This window comes from Gasterosteus aculeatus, chromosome 21, assembly GCF_964276395.1.
Source record: "Gasterosteus aculeatus chromosome 21, fGasAcu3.hap1.1, whole genome shotgun sequence".
Lineage (NCBI taxonomy): Eukaryota > Metazoa > Chordata > Actinopteri > Perciformes > Gasterosteidae > Gasterosteus > Gasterosteus aculeatus.
The window spans coordinates 17,945,667-17,962,808 of record NC_135708.1 but is presented as its reverse complement, the minus strand read 5'-3'; the positions used below and the strand labels follow the sequence as shown (position 1 = coordinate 17,962,808).

The 17,142-nt window shown below is 53.2% G+C and overlaps 1 protein-coding gene across 1 annotated transcript in view; it reads right to left on the bottom strand.

Annotated features, from left to right (window-relative positions):
* Positions 1-477: 477 nt before the first annotated feature.
* The window catches only part of gli3 (GLI family zinc finger 3), an 80,168-nt gene continuing 63,503 nt past the window's right edge, over positions 478-17,142 (bottom strand). The window contains exons 7-15 of the mRNA XM_078096087.1: positions 16,053-16,254; positions 14,525-14,744; positions 13,458-13,571; positions 12,536-12,676; positions 7,110-7,259; positions 6,831-6,995; positions 6,452-6,748; positions 5,090-5,477; positions 478-4,510 (exon numbers count right to left, since the gene is read on the bottom strand). Coding sequence (XP_077952213.1) covers positions 2,175-4,510; positions 5,090-5,477; positions 6,452-6,748; positions 6,831-6,995; positions 7,110-7,259; positions 12,536-12,676; positions 13,458-13,571; positions 14,525-14,744; positions 16,053-16,254 — 4,013 coding nt within the window. The 3' untranslated portion in view covers positions 478-2,174. The remainder of the gene's footprint in view (positions 4,511-5,089; positions 5,478-6,451; positions 6,749-6,830; positions 6,996-7,109; positions 7,260-12,535; positions 12,677-13,457; positions 13,572-14,524; positions 14,745-16,052; positions 16,255-17,142) is intronic.

The window sequence follows — 17,142 nt, the reverse complement described above, 5'->3', positions numbered from 1 at the left end:
GGGGAGTCACTTAGGAAAGTTGGGGACGGATGCGAGAGCTCTTTGGCTGCGCGGAGCCGATAAAAGGGGCTTCTGATGTGAGCTGGCGGGCTACACGGCCCTCTTCCACCTGCTGGCTTTAATCTCAACATGGTGAACCTCCACCCAAACAACCCACTGCACAGTCGCGCCATTAGATTCATGAGGACGTTCCCGCGTCGCTTCGCTCCCGTCTTACCCTGCAGTTGTAGTTTCTGGGAAAGATCAGAAGAGGGCGTCGGACGTTCTGCAGTTTCTCTAAAGTCACTGATGAGGACTGACCTTGGGACTTTGAGGGATTATACTTCTGTGCTTAAAAATACAATTATACTTCAATTTCACATGCGTGTTTATTTAAATGTTCTTGGTTGTCTTCATAGAAATAGAATCTTAACTCCAACAAGCATGTTTCATTTATTAAACCAGCGTACAGCATCAAGAAGAAAGGAGACAAATGTATTTTTGTTTTTATTTTGTTTCTCGTTTTTATTAAAACCATACAAACATTTGTAGTCAGTTATAAAAGAGCGGAGGGGCAGTGCTGGGCACTGGATGCTCCGCTCTGGGCCAGATGTTTCTGGCCTCTGCCTGGGAATCCGTGCTCTCAAAGTCATTTCTTTATTTGCCCCAGGATACTCCCCGTTTCCTCTGCTAAACCTACAGAAAGAGTACTGTATTTACACATTATATATAAAAGAGCACAAAGACTGTGAAAACATAAAAACAAAATCTAAGAAAAGCAGAATGCATTTCGCAAATCTGCACTTTTCTGATAGTCAAGACTTTTCTCGTATAAATGTTCTGTCATTTAGTCTTTTTTTTTTTGTTCAGGCCTCACAAGACACTTTACATGTTCTTTTTTCATAATTCACAACGGAAGATTGGCAGTGATCTTTCTCTTAACCGACAGGCAGATACGTATAAGGCACATACCCCAATGTGATTTCCCTCTTTCAAAGGAAAGGATTTCTACTTTGAAGAAAAAAAGAAAGAAAAAAAAAACACCAATAATGCACAGCTACAAAAATGACCAAAGGACAATAAAACAATTTGTACCTCATTGCTTTGACGCTGAGCGAAAGGTAAACTACTCAAAGATCTGTGCTCAGTCGCATCAGACCGCGAGGCGATACGAACACTGTTGACAAAGTCACTGCAACACGTGACGGCCGTACACATTCTGAATTTAAGAGCTTTGGAGAAAACAATACCGACGATTTCCTATGAAACGAAACATGTCACTTTACAGCATTTACCATAATGATCATCATAGTGAAGAACTCATACCTACATCTGTGTGTGCGCACACATTAAGCACCAAATGGGACCTTTGATCATCGAGGAGAGAAACGTCCACTTTCATGTCGGCTCCGAGTAACCGTGCAATCCAACGTCAACAATCAGATTACCACAAACGGAATATAAAAACACTGTTATATACACATGTGAGTACCTTTCCGGAAAAAAAAACTAAATCAAGACATCAAGGAGACGACTGTCAGTGGTGTCTTGAAGACGCGGATGTGTTCGATACCGTACTTGCAGTTACTCTTGACAAAAACACCACTTGGTAAAACTTGGTAGAAGCACTGAAACATTTACAGGTTCACGGAAATAACGCACAAACCGAATGACAACAAATGTAAATACGCCACTTGTTATGAACCTTAAAGTTATCATCGGGGGCCTGTTAAATCAATGTTGGAAATGTACCTGTGGAGTCAGAGGGGGGAGATACTTGGCACGCGGGCTGCTCTGTGTTATCACCCTATTATTATTATTATTACATGCATTTTTACCGACAGTGTGTACAGCAAAACACAGTGACAATACACAGAATACTGTTTTAAAGAAGTGAACCTTTGCTCACCTTCACACAAAAGAGCTTCCAAAAATAGCCCACATTCCACAAAAGGAATATAACTATTTATCTATACATCATTTGGACACATCCCATTTCTGTGTGGGATGACATTTTTACAAAATAAACGGGTTTGGCAACGGCCTTTTCCACAACAATATAAGTACACGATAAAGTTCTCTGAATTGCCACTTTGGTCTTAATCTTCACATACACCAGAGTTTTCTCGTCCTTTTTTTTTCCATTTTTTCCTAAGCGAGGAGAAAGCAGAGAGAGAGAGAGAGAGAGAGAGCAGCTACTGAAGGATCGCAAGGAACTTGCTCTCCTCGGCCAGCGTGGTGAGGAGGGAGCTCATGTCCCCGATGGCCATGTTGTTCAAGCCGGGGGCCACGCTGTGGAAGGCCGCCGACGCCCGAGGGGTGGTCAGGCGCGACGACGTCCTGGACAGGCCCTGGAAGATGGAGGGACTCAACACACCCGAGACCAGGCTACCCTGGTCATAGCCGTCCTCCAGCATGGCGCCAAAGTCCAGGCCCACCCCGTCGTCTAATATCCCGGGCACGGCGCCCTCCATTGTGCTGGTCACCTGGTCCGTGCCGGGGGACAGGAGGGCGGCCGAGTTCCCTCCTCCGCCGCCGCCGCCGACAACTTGGCCCGCGGACTCCACCATGGAGTTGAGCAAGCACTGGTCCTCCAGGACGGGGAACGGGGAGGCCTTGCAGTCCAGCGGTGCGTAAGAGAGGCAGTCGCCAAAGCCCTGCTCCAAGTACCCGTGGTCGGAGGCCTCCAGTTTCAGCCCAGACACCTGATGTGCAAGCGAGCAGTGGTCCCCACTCCTCTGCAGTTGCTGCTGCTTGTTTAGACCAGCCTGGCTTTCACCGGAGGTCTCTGCGTTGAGATACTGCTGCATCCTCGCCGAGTTCCTGTAACCGTCGGGCGGCCGAGGGACGTGGATCTGCCGGTTGTGGTGAGCAGCGGCTCCCTGGGAGACACTCGGGAGGATGTCCACGGAGGACCTGCTCAGGATCAGGTTGCTCCCCATCTGGCTGTGGTTCTGCTGGAAGTAGCTCTGTTTTGGGGGTCCGCCGGGGGGCGGATGTTTGAAGCCCTGCTGGAGAGGCCCGTCGATGATCTGTGCGAAGTTGGGCCTTCCGAAGCCTCTCATCTCCATGCAGGAGTTAGGCGGCGTCTCCAGCTTCACCGCGGGGTTAACGAAACAAGCACCCTGGGACTGGTTGGCCTGGACACAACTGTTCTGGAAATCAAGGGGCACTTGCTGCTGCACCACCATGTTTCCGAACCTACCAAAAGGTACGGGTCCATGTTCAGCGGGCGGCCACCGCCCGCACTGCGCCCGGTGGATTTGCTCCCTCTGAGGGGACCTGTCGGCGCTCCCGGAGCTCACTTCATTCCACTGGATGGGAAGCTTGCTCGGGCTCGTCCTCTCTGCCGTCTGCTGCTGCTGGAGGAGACCGTGGGACCCGGCGAGGCCCATGTCCAACCCTGCCGCCTGGATCTGTCCCATCTCCTCCATCGGTGGATGGGAGGCGTCCCTTTGGCTAGAAGCTATCTGCTCCTCGATGTGCATGTAGGAGCCGCCGTCCACCTGCGCCTGGGAGTGGAGATACTGCACCAGGTCGTCCGGGAGCATGTCCTCATCCCCCAGCAACAGGCCGGCCTCGTCCTCCATGGCCAGCGCCTCCAGGGCTGCGTGTTCCGCGATGCTCGGGGTGTACGGCGAGTGCTGCAGGCCTCTCTGCAGGTTGCCCTCCGAGCGCGTGTAGTTCTGCAAGCTGAAGCTGCGAGCTTCGGGCGTAGAGTGATGAGACAGAGGCGGCAGAGGGTGGAGGTTGTTAAGGCTGTTGAAGCGTTGCACCGGGGGCAGACTGCCCATGTCACCGGCCTGCGTCCGCACCGGGTCGCTGGCCCTCCGGTTCCCATTCAGCGGCCCCTCGCCCGGATAGAGGACCCTCCTCCTGTGACCCGCGTGACCCGCGTACCCGTTGGCGTACCCGTTGGCGCCGTCGCCGCAGCAATGCGGCCGGACTAGAGGCGGCAAGGACTGGTTGCTGCCACCCTCGTCCATCATGGCCATGCGAGTCTTCAAGCTCATGCGCTCCATGTTGGGGAGGGGCGTGGGAGGCGGGCCGCCGGTCGCCGCCGCGTACTTGGCCTTCAGGTGGTAGTGCTGCGCTGGCGTTAACGTGAGCATCCCCCGTGAGCCCGCCGCACCCACCCCGCCCGCGCCTCCGCAGCTGCCGCCCGAGAGCCCCCCCCCGCCCCCTCCCCCCGTGCCCCCGTAATGGCTCGCCTCGCTGGACCGGCGCGAGGCATCCGTGGAGATGGGGTCGTAAGAGTCGGAGGAGCTGAGGTTGTGGAGGCGGCGGTGGTGGTGGGCGGCCGCCGCCGTGCCCTCGCTCTGGGAAGCCTGGCTGGAGCGCCGACTGGAGAAGCACGGGGAGATGCCGGAGGAGCGCCGGCTGCTGCTCAGGTAGGCGGAGCTGGCGGCGCTGCCGCCGCTGTCGCGCCGGTCGCGCAGCAGGTTGAGCACCGTGAGCTCCGTGCTGCCCAGCTCAGCGTGAGCAGGCGGCTGCGTAGCAGACACCCCCCACTGCCTGCCCAGACAGGAACCTGCGGAGGAACCGACAGGGGGGGGGAGAGGAATGAGGAAGGTTCGGACAGCACACGAGGCAGATTACCGGAGGATGAAAGGGAACGAGCCAAACATTTGTAAGCGGGGAGAGATCCCTCAAACAGATGTTAGCAAGGACAACAGGCGCTGTTTGGCCGTGAAACAACGTTACGTGCTCTCCCCCCTCCCCCCCGATATGATATACGGCTTGATATGGTTCTGATACCATTTTCCAGCGGAACAGTAGATTTTAAGCATCTGTTTTGCCTGAGCGCTCCAGCAACCAAACGGGGAAGATGGAATCCGGGGATAATTTATTTCTCACAGCCGGATTTAAACACAAATCTGTGGTGATGTTTGAATTCTCTGCAAAGGGGATATTTCACCGCGGTCAAAGATGCCCCGTGTGGGAATAAGGAAGCTACATGCTTTTATTTATTATTTTAATTTTGTGAAGGTTGCACAGTTTAAAGGGTTTAACCCGTTAAGAGCATTCAGGCTAAATGTTCTCATCCCCACTTTACATTCATTTACATCATTTATTATTATTTAATGGTGGAACTTAAAATGAGCCTTACCCTTCCCCAGGATGTTGGGTAGTGTGGAACCTTTCGGGGGGGGTGTAGGGGACAGGGGCCCCAGTCTGGGCAGCGCTCCGTTCACCTGCTTCAGCCTCTCCATCTTCATGTGCTCCATCCAGCGCAGCGGGCGGCCAACGCTCCGCCTCGCCTGCAGGGTCAGCATGGCCGCGGTCGCCGTGGAGACTGTGGAGTCCATGATGGGGGCCCGCTCGCCCACGCAGTCCTCCTCCTCTTCGTTTTCCTCTTTCTCCTCGTCCTCCTCCAGCCCCTCCCCTAGCGAGCGTCCGGCGCTCACAGCAAGCTGGACTCCACTGCAGGGATAGTGGCTGACGGGGGACTGGTCACTGCTGCATGTAGACTGACCGCCAGGGCTTGGCTGAGACGTCTGACGGGCACAGAGGAGGAGGAAAGTACACGCCGGTGATTATTTCAGAGAGTTTATTTCAGGGAACGAGAGACAGTTTCTTGCGTCGTCATGGCAGCGTGAGCTGGTTGCGCGAACCAAACGATCAACTGCCGCATTGATGTTTGAAACTTTTGTACATTATTGGGGCATGAGTAATGCCCCCCCCCCTTCTCACCCCCACCCTCCCCGTGGGCCGGTCCAGACAAACACGCCCAACGAGAGAGAAAAGAGAAAGCATGTTTGTGTTGTTTTCAGAGGACAGGCAAACGAGGATAAAAGGCCTCTTGTGTGAGTTTGTTTGTTGACTGAGTTTGAGGAACTGCGTTGCACTGAGGAACGACGGAATTAACTTTCTTTGGCATCAAGCGCGGACATTGTTCGCCCTGTCTGCCGCCGAACGAAGTTGGCTGCGCGGCGGACCCCTGGGCCGTAGCGGGCACGGCTTCAGCGCCCTCACGGCACGGGCATCGCTCCGAAAGAACATGCTTTCCCCTTTGGCAAACACCATCGCCCCTCTTCAAAGCGATGTGAAATGAGTGGAATAAGCGTTTTTTATGAATGTGTGGGATGACAGAAACTTCCAATGAGAACAAATCTTTCTTTTTTCGGGGAGGGGCGGGGGGGTGAAAGTCAAGCACGTGTGATGTGGGACGAGAAAAGACAGTTACACGATGAGCGAGACGGGAAACAGTGAGAAAGAATATTTACGTGCAATGTGAAGGGATACCTATCTCACCTGATTACCCACTGTCCTTAGAAAGGGAAGGAGAGAAATGCCGAAGCATTGGATTGAGAGAGAAAGTGCATTCATTAGAAGGAGTCAGTGTTAAACGTGCACGCCCCACCTTCAATGTTACATCCCACAGGAACGTAGTAGTTCAAACCAGCTATGTTAATATAAAGGAATTAGTAGCAAATGAAATGAATGAGTAAATGAATGAATAAAGTCTCACCATGGGCTTCTCTGTCTTGATGGACTTGACCTGTAGACATTCATCCTGTTTTGAGGTAGCATGGTTGTACTCCCTTTGGTCCGTGTACCCACCCAGGGGCAGTTGCCCCGGCGACCGGCCCTGGCCGCCGCCGCCGCCCCCGCCGTGCTCCCGCGGGGGCGGCGGGCGCGGGTAATCTCCGCGCTGCTTCTTGGTGACGTGCGCCTCCGGCCCGTGCACCGTCTTCACGTGCTTGCGCAGGGAGCTGGGGTCCGTGTAGCGCTTGGTGCAGCCCTGGATTTTACACACGTACGGTTTCTAGGAAGGAAAGGACGCGCGGCGGGTGAGAAGAGCGCGCCAACGCACGCGAAGTCAAAAAGGCGGCGGTTTCTTTCAGTACCTCGTTCGAGTGTGTTCGGTTCTGATGCTTGGCCCGGTCCGACGCGTTGGAAAAGGCCTTGTTGCAGCCTTCGTGCTCACACACGTACGGTTTCTCTCCGGTGTGCGAGCGCAGGTGAGTCTTGAGGTTTTCCAGTCGGGAGTAGGCCTTGGCGCAGCCCTCGAACTGCGGGGCGAGGGAGAAGGGCACTTCACTCACGCGGCCTGAATCTCACACATGTAAAAAAAAAAAAAAGCCCTTCGCCTGCAAACGCGGGAAGGCAAATTGCAGTTTCCTTACTGTGCACTTGTGGGGCTTTTCCCCGGTGTGTCGGCGCATGTGGACCACCAGCATGTATTGCGCCTTGAAGGGCTTCTGCTCTCGAGAGCATTCCTCCCATCGACACACGAACTCCTTCTTCTCCCCGTGGATGTGGTCATTGTTGATGTGCTAGAAGAGAAGATGAAAGCACTTTAGCCAAAGTGGAACACTATTTGGCCGTGACACTGATTTGTTGTTCAGCCGGAGGAATTTCTTTGCTCTGCAGCTCGAGAGGGAAATAAAAACATTCACTTTCCTGCATCGTTTTATGTGTTCATTTCATTTCTTTCCCTCTCTCTCTTTTTTTCAGTCATTCTCTTTCTCCGCCTGACTCGTGAGTCTCGGGGTCCGATCGGAACAGGATTTTTTGAAATAAAAAACCTGTCACCCCGTATCATATTGGGCCCTCGCCCCGCTGTGACAAGCGCTGACAGTTGTGCTGCCGTGGCAACAATGTCAGGCTAAGGAAGGAGGGGAGGAGAGGCGGGAGGGAGCTGAGGAGACGGGCCGAGAAATCTAGAGTTCAGTCGCGGCGCCTGGATGCGCGGCGTCACAGCTCCAGCCACGCGGTCCTTCTCCATCTCCCATTGCCTCCTTCCGCTTCCCTCACCGGCCAACTTGTGAAACTTGGGGTAGCGGTGGATGTTAGAGAGGAATGAAGGACCGCAGAGCCTTTGGGGACAAAGTCGACATCTGGCTCCCCTTCGTAGGCCTCTGAAGTGCATTTTAGGGAGCAATTTAAAGCCACGGAGACAGAGACAATATCCTGAGCAGTACAAACGGGTATTATTACATTCCAGAGCAGTGGAGAGGAGTCTTTTTACCTCGGGGGGGTGAATGAAGAGCGACGGACAGAAACAGGAGGGAAGGAAGGGCGATAAACAGAGACTTGACTTTAAATGCTCTTAAACGTCTGGGGGGGGGGGGGGGGGGTGGTGCTTTCTTTGAGCTCTTCCTCGCAAAGATTGTTGAGCTATAAAACATGCAGCACCAAAGCAAATAAAGCGTTCGGGGACAGTCCTCCCCCAGGCATGACACGGCTCTGACAATGGCATCTCTGTGCCTTCCCGCTGCCCCCGCCCCACTGGCCAGATCATGACCCCCGCGTGTAACCGTAACCGTGACATCTACGAGAGAGAAAATCTTTCTTTTCCCAAGACGTTTTCGACCAGCGCGCACTCATTTCCCATCAGCACCGAAGAGGGGGGGGGGGGGGGGGGGGTAGGGGGGGGGCGACAAATGAGTGAGCGCAGTAACAGCAGGGTGCGACAGCAAAAGCAAGGAGTAAAATTGACATTAATACATCCGCAATGGACCTCCATTACTCTCACTTGACACTTTTTTAATTCTAAAGTGACAAAACAAGACTAATTCCACGGGAAAATGATTGGAGACTCGGACGGCCGCGGACGTTAGTGAAGTTCCCCCCCAAGATTGATCTGCTGCCCGCCTCGGCCCGAGCCTCAGGAAGCCTGAGTCGTCTTCTCCCTCCTCTCCCTCTCCGCGAGAGGGAATCCCCGTGGCAAGCAATCGCTCTGCCGCCGGCAGCGTTCAATATCCCCCCGGGCCGAGAGCGATGGGAGAGCGCGGCGGCGGCGGCGGCGGCGGCGGATCACGCGGGTGGCTGGCACCAACACGCCGACGGACACACACCCGCAACCCCCGTTTGTTCAAATGGAGGAGGTCGTTGACGGGGGGTGATGCATGGGCCTCCGAGCTGACAGAGAGGGGGACAGACAGCGGGGGGGGGGGGGGGGGACCTAATGGCGTGATCTAATGGCAATTCTTATTGAATCAATAATCTCCATGCTGAGCAGACAGGCCCCGTCGGCCGGCTAAATCGACAAACAGGTGCTGATAGCGGCGGCGCGGCAGGTTATTCATCTTCCCCCTGCCAGCTTATCGGCCAACAACTGTAAAAACGCCACCAAGATGGATTTAGGAGGGAGTCGCACGACAGGGAGCGCCGGGGACACGGACGCTGGGGGACACTGAAGCCGTATGATATATATATATATATATATGCATATATACACCCTGCTGCATGGGAGACAGGCAAAGACACGTACATATAAATAACACTAAAGCACACAAACAATTTAACATTTATTTTTCTGTATTCTCCAAAATTCTGATTCATAAGGATTTCTCTCCCTCTGCACTCAAGCAGATCTCTCCACACGTTACTGTAATCCCATCTTTTTTTTTGTTTTCCTCTCCCCTTATTTCCCGGCATTTGCCCACTTTAGCCTCCGTCTCCATGTCTCCTTATCAAACTCTCTCTGGGACGCAGCCCTCATGCATTAGAATGCGAGCGTGCATGAAAAGAGGGCCTGTTTACAAGGGCAATTTCACTAAGCTGTGGGACCCGCAACACCGTTTAGCTTTATCAAACACCGCCTAATAAATCATATGCTCTTTTGTGATGTCAGTTGCTGAAGTGCTTTGTGTAAAGAGATGGAGGGTGGGGGAGGGGGGGGGGGGGGGAGGCAAAGAAGGGAGGGAAGAAGGAGGGAGGATGTAAAATGGAGTGGAGCGAAGGTAGGAGGGAGGATGCGAGCGAGCAGGGGGCAGGGAGCTGGAATTGGCGTGTGTAATTCAGCACAGTCTTTTCATCTTGAGAGTGAGATACTCTTGACAGATAAGCGACCTAATCCTTCTCCTGATCAAGAAAAATCTGCATTTTACCAATTAAAAGCCTGCGCCAACAGCCGGAGGGGGGAGGGTAGGGGCGGGGGGGGGTGGGGGGGGTAGACGCCTTCAAACTGCGCCCGCGTTTATCTGCCTTTAACACCGGGGGAGACGCGCAGCCGCCGCCGCCGCCGCCTCGGCGAGGGAGAGCCGGCTCCCCATCGAAGAACAAGCGCCACCTATGTAGACGACCTGGAACCGGGTGGTAAGACTGCGGAGGGGGGGGCTGATGAGCTGCGAGAACACACTCAGACTCAGACCACCTACCCCATCAGCGCCCCCCCCGTCTCACCCTAAAACAGCCTTAGCAAGCCTGAAATAGAAACAACCAACTGAATGCAGATTGAAATTTGGCACCACTTTTATTTAACAAAGATGCTTTTTTACACCACACCTGTTCCAGGGAACTGCGCCGCATCAGTAACACATCAATGGGAAAATAAAAGCTTGTTGAGCGAGGCCATATTGGGCAGTTATGGGAGTGTGGGGTTGGCATCTCCAGCGACAAAAAAAAAAAAAAAAGAGTGAACAAAGCCCACTTCAAGAGAGACATTAAAGAAGCCACCAGGCCTTATCTTTAAAAGTGCTCCCTTCAAGGGGAAAAAAGGGGGAGGGAGAAACAGAAATGAAAGCGAAAATGAGAGAGAGGAAATGCCCAGAGAAAGAGCGCGGCGAGAGAGACGGAGAGGTATAGAGAGTTGAAATATAATAAATGAAGTAAACATGGGAAACTAAAATTGACACCCGCCTCGCTTCTGCTGACTGGGTAGGCCAGATAAGTGAGCTAAATTGCACAGATCTGATGTTTATCTTATCGGCTGCACCGAGAGCGCTTTAACGCGGGTGATAAAGGAGCGCGGCGGCATGTCGTGGTGAGAGCCGGCCTGAGAGGGTAGAGGCGTGTTTCTGAGGAGCTTTTCAACAAGGTGGGGAGCGATGAGGGTGGTGTGAAGGCTTAATTCTAAAATTAGGCCAAACCACAAAGGGGAAAAAGGGGGTGTTTGAATCAGCGCGGCTGTCGCGTTTAACGCTTCCGGGGTGCGTTTTTCCGATGACGCAGACGCACCGCGGCCCGTCCCATATTCTAATCGTCGAGTATTAACTTTGTGCAAAAGCTGCTCGTTTAAAATGTGGTTTCAACCAGTGAGACTTTTCATCATGTTTTTCTCCCCTAAAGCCATTTCAGAAGACAAGTACAAGGGGGAAGGGACGCTCCATTGTTTGGTTATATGGAACCCCCAAACCCCCCCCCCCCCCCCAGTGTGTGAGAAGAGCCACTGTGGTCCAAATACTGTACTTATCCTATTACAGGGGGGGGGGGGGAGATAAGAGCGCTTGCTCGTCCGCTCTGCTGAATTAGAGGGCACGGATTCTGTAGGCGAGGACTTTTATTGGCATCTCTCTGCATATCTGCATGTGAATGGGAAATTTGAAATATAACGCAACATGGGAAAGTCAAACAGAAAGGGAAAGAAGGGGCGGGGGGGGGGTTGTTCGGGCAGGATGGCGCACGAGGAGCGAGGACGAGGACTGTTTTGCTCGGATGGCCACCTGCCGTGATTACAGCAAGGGGGAAGGGGGGGAGGGGGACGGAAGTGAGCGCGCTTTCCCCCTCTATCACGCAGCCGTCCTCCCGCCTCCTCTCCCACCGCCTCAGCTCGTCCCGCCCCCTGAAAACAGGGGCAAGAAGTTGTCAAGATTCTCCACCTTTGAGCCGAGACCCTTCAAACGCGGGAGGCAGCCCATTCCGCGCTGAGGATATCAATTATAGATAGGGGTTACCACCGCGGCTGAGGATTGCAATGTCAAGACGGCAGATAGACAGCTGTGGAGAGCCGGGGATCGTTCTATCAGATGTGTGCTGATGTGTGTTTCATGTGTGTGTGTGTGTGTGTGTGTGTGTGTGTGTGTGTGTGTGTGGATGCACTTCGGCGTCCCTTGTTCACAGCGTCATATTGGTGTATTTCCACCACTTCTCCAACTTCAGTGTGCTCCCTCAGAGGGCCGACGGGCGAGCGGTTCAGAGGCCGCGATAGAGCAGCAGAACTAAGTAGAGGGGGAGGACGCGGGGGGGGGAGGGGGTCGCGGGCGGGCATAATGTCATTAATATTTGGCTTTGACCGCGAGTGAGCCATCCATCTCCCGGGCTCTGTGCGAGCCGTGATAACAGGACAGGAGGAAGGTCCAGTGTTGTGCACAAAGCTGCCGCCCCGACTCCGGGAGGCTTAACCCGCCAAATCAGTTAGCGGCGCTCAGCTGTTGAGATGCGCTCTCCGGCTTCTGGGCCCATTACCACTGTCCCTGGATCCGATCAGGAATCCAGCAGCAGCGCCAGTCGAGCCGCCTGCAGCGCAGACGCGCAGGCCGCGCGGCTCTGGCCTGATAGGAGGCGGCGTGAGCGGTTGGGATCTCCTGAGCTCGCAGCGTTCAAAGACCAAGAGGTTTGTGGTGAGTTTTAATGTGGGTTGTCAGCCATCTTAAAGTAGACTTGTTTCCCTACAAGAAACTGCTGGTGCTGGAGAAGAACTGCGAAACATCTGCTGAACAGCAGCAAGCAGAACCTTGATTCAATGGGGTTTTTATTGTGTTCCTGTTGAAATCAATTCACAATATTTCAGGATATGGATATTGTAGGTTTGGAGGCGTACAGGAAAGCTTTCTGCAGACAATCGAGCCGTTTACAAAGAAAAAAAAAAAAGAAGTGCATTGCTCACTTGTACTAGCTGCTCCTGCGTGTCGAACTCGCGGCAACAGTTCTCCCAGTGGCAGTTTGTCTCGTAAACCACCTCAGGCTCCTGCTTGCTCTCGTCCTTGTCCCCTTCCTCCTTCACCAGGGTCATCCCGTCCGGGTGATCCTGAGGAGCAACAGTGGAAAAAGTTCTAGTGCAAAATACGAGCACAACGCTGTGAAAATAAATGTTTAAAAAGACAGATATTTAAAAAAAAGAGAAAAACCAGTCAGTCCAAATCTGTCATTTTCAACCATTTCTTCTTGCCCTGCTGGTTTACATCTAAGGTCACACCCTGTGAATCCGGCCTTGTTTGGCTGCCTGGGGGGAAAAAAGTGTGCAGAGCGGAAATGTAGCGCTGAAAGCCCCGCTCTGTGTTTTGGGGGGTTGTTATACGACAGGACTGGGGGCGAGCGTTTGAGGAACCTAACCCCCTGTTTCCTGCTGTAGGTCGCTCTATTAGCCAAGACATATTTCACTGTCACAGTCGGCCGGCTGAGAGGAGCGGCGAGGAGTCTGGTGGACTCCCACCCCTCAAAACCTCAGGCTGAATCCGCCGCCGCCTGAATATCCACTCTAATAAGGTTTCTCCCGCAGATACCAACACTTGCTGTTATCATATTTCTCCTTGCAGCCACTTAAAATTTTGATTAAACAAAAGCAAAAACAATTTCCTCCTCGTCTCCCAAGAGATCAATGAATTGTTTTGCTTTCGGAAACAGCGGCCGATAAGAGCGCGGTGGGAAACACCGAGGAAACAGCCAGATGCAGGTAAATAAATGCAAACTGGGGCCGGTGAGCTTCTCTTTTGTTCTCAGTCATTATCTGGACTAGTGGAAAAAGGTAAAAAAAAAAAATGAAAACAGCAGAAGGACGTATTTGCATCATGAGTGTGGACGACCCTCACCTGCACGCTCACTGCGCCCGGACTCGGCAACTCTTCCTCTGGTTTCATTTTGGAGCGCTTGTGGTGCATCGGGTCTCCCGTGCTGCTCACTGCAGATTCACTTGTTGGTTTGGTCTGAGGAGACAGGGAATATATATTAAACACGAATTATTTTCTTACGATATCCTCTGTAAAATCATAAAAAATGCATGTGATGCTTATAAGTCAATCAATCATTGGCTTCATCAAGCAGAAAAAACACAACTGTGGTTAAACCGTAATAGTCCCAGACGGAGCTTTAACTGGGCGAATGAAAAACCATGCAATTCACGGACTCGTATTAGCTCCTCTAATCACGGCAATTAAAACAAACTCATGGACCAATTCAATGAACCATTCACTGAACCGACGGATGACCCGGCTTTGGCCCTGGCTTATATTTCCCCTTGGGGCAAATGTTGTTGAAATACAAAGCTCGAGAGAGTAAAAGAAGGAACACGTTTGTAGTGTTAACTCTTTTTCACAGAGATTGTAGAGATGCTGTCAGGTCTCTGAGACCGATAACCAACATATGAGATTCGCCTTTGCGATATTCTGTCCATTCGGGAGAAGGAGGAAAACCACACTGCTGTGCCCAATTTGAATTTACGTTGACACCAAATTTGAGGGATGGGAAACAGCGGCGAGGACGGGTAATAAACATGGAATATTTACTTCAAATTTGGGCCCGCACATGCAGTGAGGGCAGTGTGTGGAGAGAAAAAGCCCCTTTGGATCCATCCATCCATGTCAATATTCCCTCTCTGTGTCCCTTTTCTCTCTCTAGTGATTAATGGAGTCAGCAGTGGGATTCTATGCTAACAAGCCCCCTGTTACTTGCTGCCGGCGCCGCTCAGCGCCGAGCTCGGCAGTCTGAAATCAAGAGGCGACACAAGTAGGAGGAAACTCCCGGGAGATGAGCTGGTGGAGGGGGGGGGGGGTGGGGCTGTACCACGTTAGCGCGCCGCAACTCTCCACGAGACGTGGCTGGCACGCGACGGCGCTATCCATTACCCGCGATGATGAATGGCACCGGCCGCCGCTCTTACCTGCGCCGAGTCGCTGGAGAGGGCCGAGCGCTCGCTGGCGCTGAGCCCGGAGGGGGGGATGCCCGGCACGGGCCTCTGGGTGGCGTAGGCCGGCGACGGGTGGATGAGCGGAGGGCTGTGGCCAAAGGCGGAGCCCACCATGCCCGGCTGACGGCCCAGCAGCTGCTGGTGCATGTGCAGAGCCACCGGGGTCGAAGGGTACGCAAAGCTCAACGCCGGGCTGGAGAGGGCGGGAAGGTAGAACGATCAAAGGATTAAACTTCACCAAAACATCAGTTTGCCAAGGAACAAAAAAAAAAGGGGGGGGGGGGAGACGGTGAATAAATGGATTGTTCTGGATAGCTTCTCCTCCCCGAGGACAATCTGACAGGAGGCGGTGTGGTAATGCTGGAACCGCGGGCCTGCCGGCGAATCCCTGCCAATGGATGTTGGGCTTGTTAACACGCGGTGAATTATCTGCTGTGCGTAAGGCGGCGTGTCGTCCTTCCACTGGGCAAACGATACGGATCACAGACAAATCCGGAGTGTGTCGTACAGCCGTGTAACTAAAGACCGAATCGCTTCGCCGTCCCCCTCAACCCGAGCAAACTTTGTTTACCCTAAAAAAAAAAATCCCAGAAGCCACCGCACCGCCTCCGACCGGCCGGGGCCTCCGTTCACGTCCTCCGTTCCCGCCGCGCGGCCCCATACGTCTGCCGATCTTATTACGAAGCCGAGCGGAAATCAATGGGCCGAGACGCGTTCGGGGGCCCGCGGGCTTGTCATATCACTCATCGGTCCGTTGGCTGCGGCCATCCGGGGGCCCTGTCACCGAGCGCGCCGCGTGATTGATCAGGGCTCTGCGCGCGGATCGCTGATCAATGGCTGTGGGTGGGGGCGATGGATCTTTGCTTTTCCCTTTTCTCCTCCTCCTCTTCTTCTTCTTCTTCTTCTTCTTCTTCTTCTTCTTCTTCTTCTTCTTCTTTTCTTTTGCTCGCCGGCGCGCGCCTCTGGTGCCGTGATGCATGCGATGTTTCCCGCGCGGTGAACCGGATGACTGACGCGAGGCCGCCGGGAGATCGTCACCCACATGGGTTTGTTTTTTTTGGACGTGGACGACGCTCCTCTGCTCTACTGCAGTGCGATGTGACCGGTAAAATATGGATACCTCATCATTTCCCCCCCGCGGAGAGGCTGCTGTTTGCTTTATCAACGGCACATTTCAATGTGACCACCTTGAAAGAAGCACAATCAATCAAGGCTCCCCACAGGCATCCTGACAGTGTACGAGTTTATAACTTAAAAGGGACAATCTAGGAGACGCACAATAGATGGATAAAAAGAAAAAAGCATACAAATCAAAGCACCAGAGGCTGAAATATCCAGATTTTTCTGCACGAAAGCTCCGGAGAAACTGAATCCTACGTTCAATGGAATCCACTACCTTTTAAAAACCTCTTTCCAATTCCACACGTCTAGCGTTCTGTTAATAGATAATAATAATAACCTTTAAGTCAAATACATGCAGCACACATTTGCAAATGACTACCTGATGGCTCCGGCGGAGAGGTGCCCGTAGGATCCGCTGGTGGAGGAGCTGGAGCGCGAGTTGTTGAGCATGGTGACCAGCGAGTTGGGCGAGTGCCGGATCCGGGTCTGCAGGTCGAAGCTGTGGTCGGAGAGCGGCGAGATGGGCAGCGGGCGCTTCCTGCTGGGCCTGGACGGCAGCCTCGGGCTGGAGAAACGGGAGTCTGCGGGACGATGTGGGCGGAGGGCGAGATCGGAGTGAGGAAAAACGTCATCTTCAAAACTGTGGAACCAACTTTTATCGTCTTCCTCCAAATCCTCTAACCCGATCGAACCCAAACGGACGACACTCTTGTCAATCATGCGACAAAGGGCTTATCTGAATGAGTGTTCGGCTGTCACTTGATGCACTGCTTGCATTTCATCCATGAGAAAACACGCCTTTTATGTTGGAGAAATGCTCTGACTGTGTATGGTATTATTTAATCAAGTCCGATTTGACTCGTTATTCAAATGCAATCAGTGTTGACTGGAAATACTCAAAAGGGGGTTTTGAAAAGGTAAAAGGCGGAAACGGCGCCACCATTCTCTGTGTGCGCACAATGAGCCACGGGTGGAGATTAAAACATGACTTTTGTTGTCTTTTCACATGGAGATGTCACAAACAAGACAAGGGAAAAACAGAGGGTGACGGGGAAGGGGAGGGGGGGTGGGGGGCGCTGAGGGGATGTCGCGCTTTGTGCGTGAACCGACACAATGACTTTGTGACTCAAGACTCGCAAATAAAACATTTTGAGTTATTTTGTGAAGGCAAACAAAACCAGCTTACGCAGCCCTAATACCCCCCTCCCCCTCCCAGCGCCCCCACCCGCACCCCCCCCCCCAGCGCCTCCACGTCCTCCACAATCCATCCATCTCCCGAACCTAAATGCTCCATCTCTCGTTTGACACATCCAACGATTACAGAACGCTCCATTCACATGTTAATCAGAGTGTGTGTGTGTGTGTGTGTGTGTGTGTGTGTGTGTGCGTGTGGACGCCTCTGTGGCGGTGGCAGCGGTGGAGTTCTGGCAAACACAGGCCCGCGTCTCCACTACCGCGCGCCGCTGTAT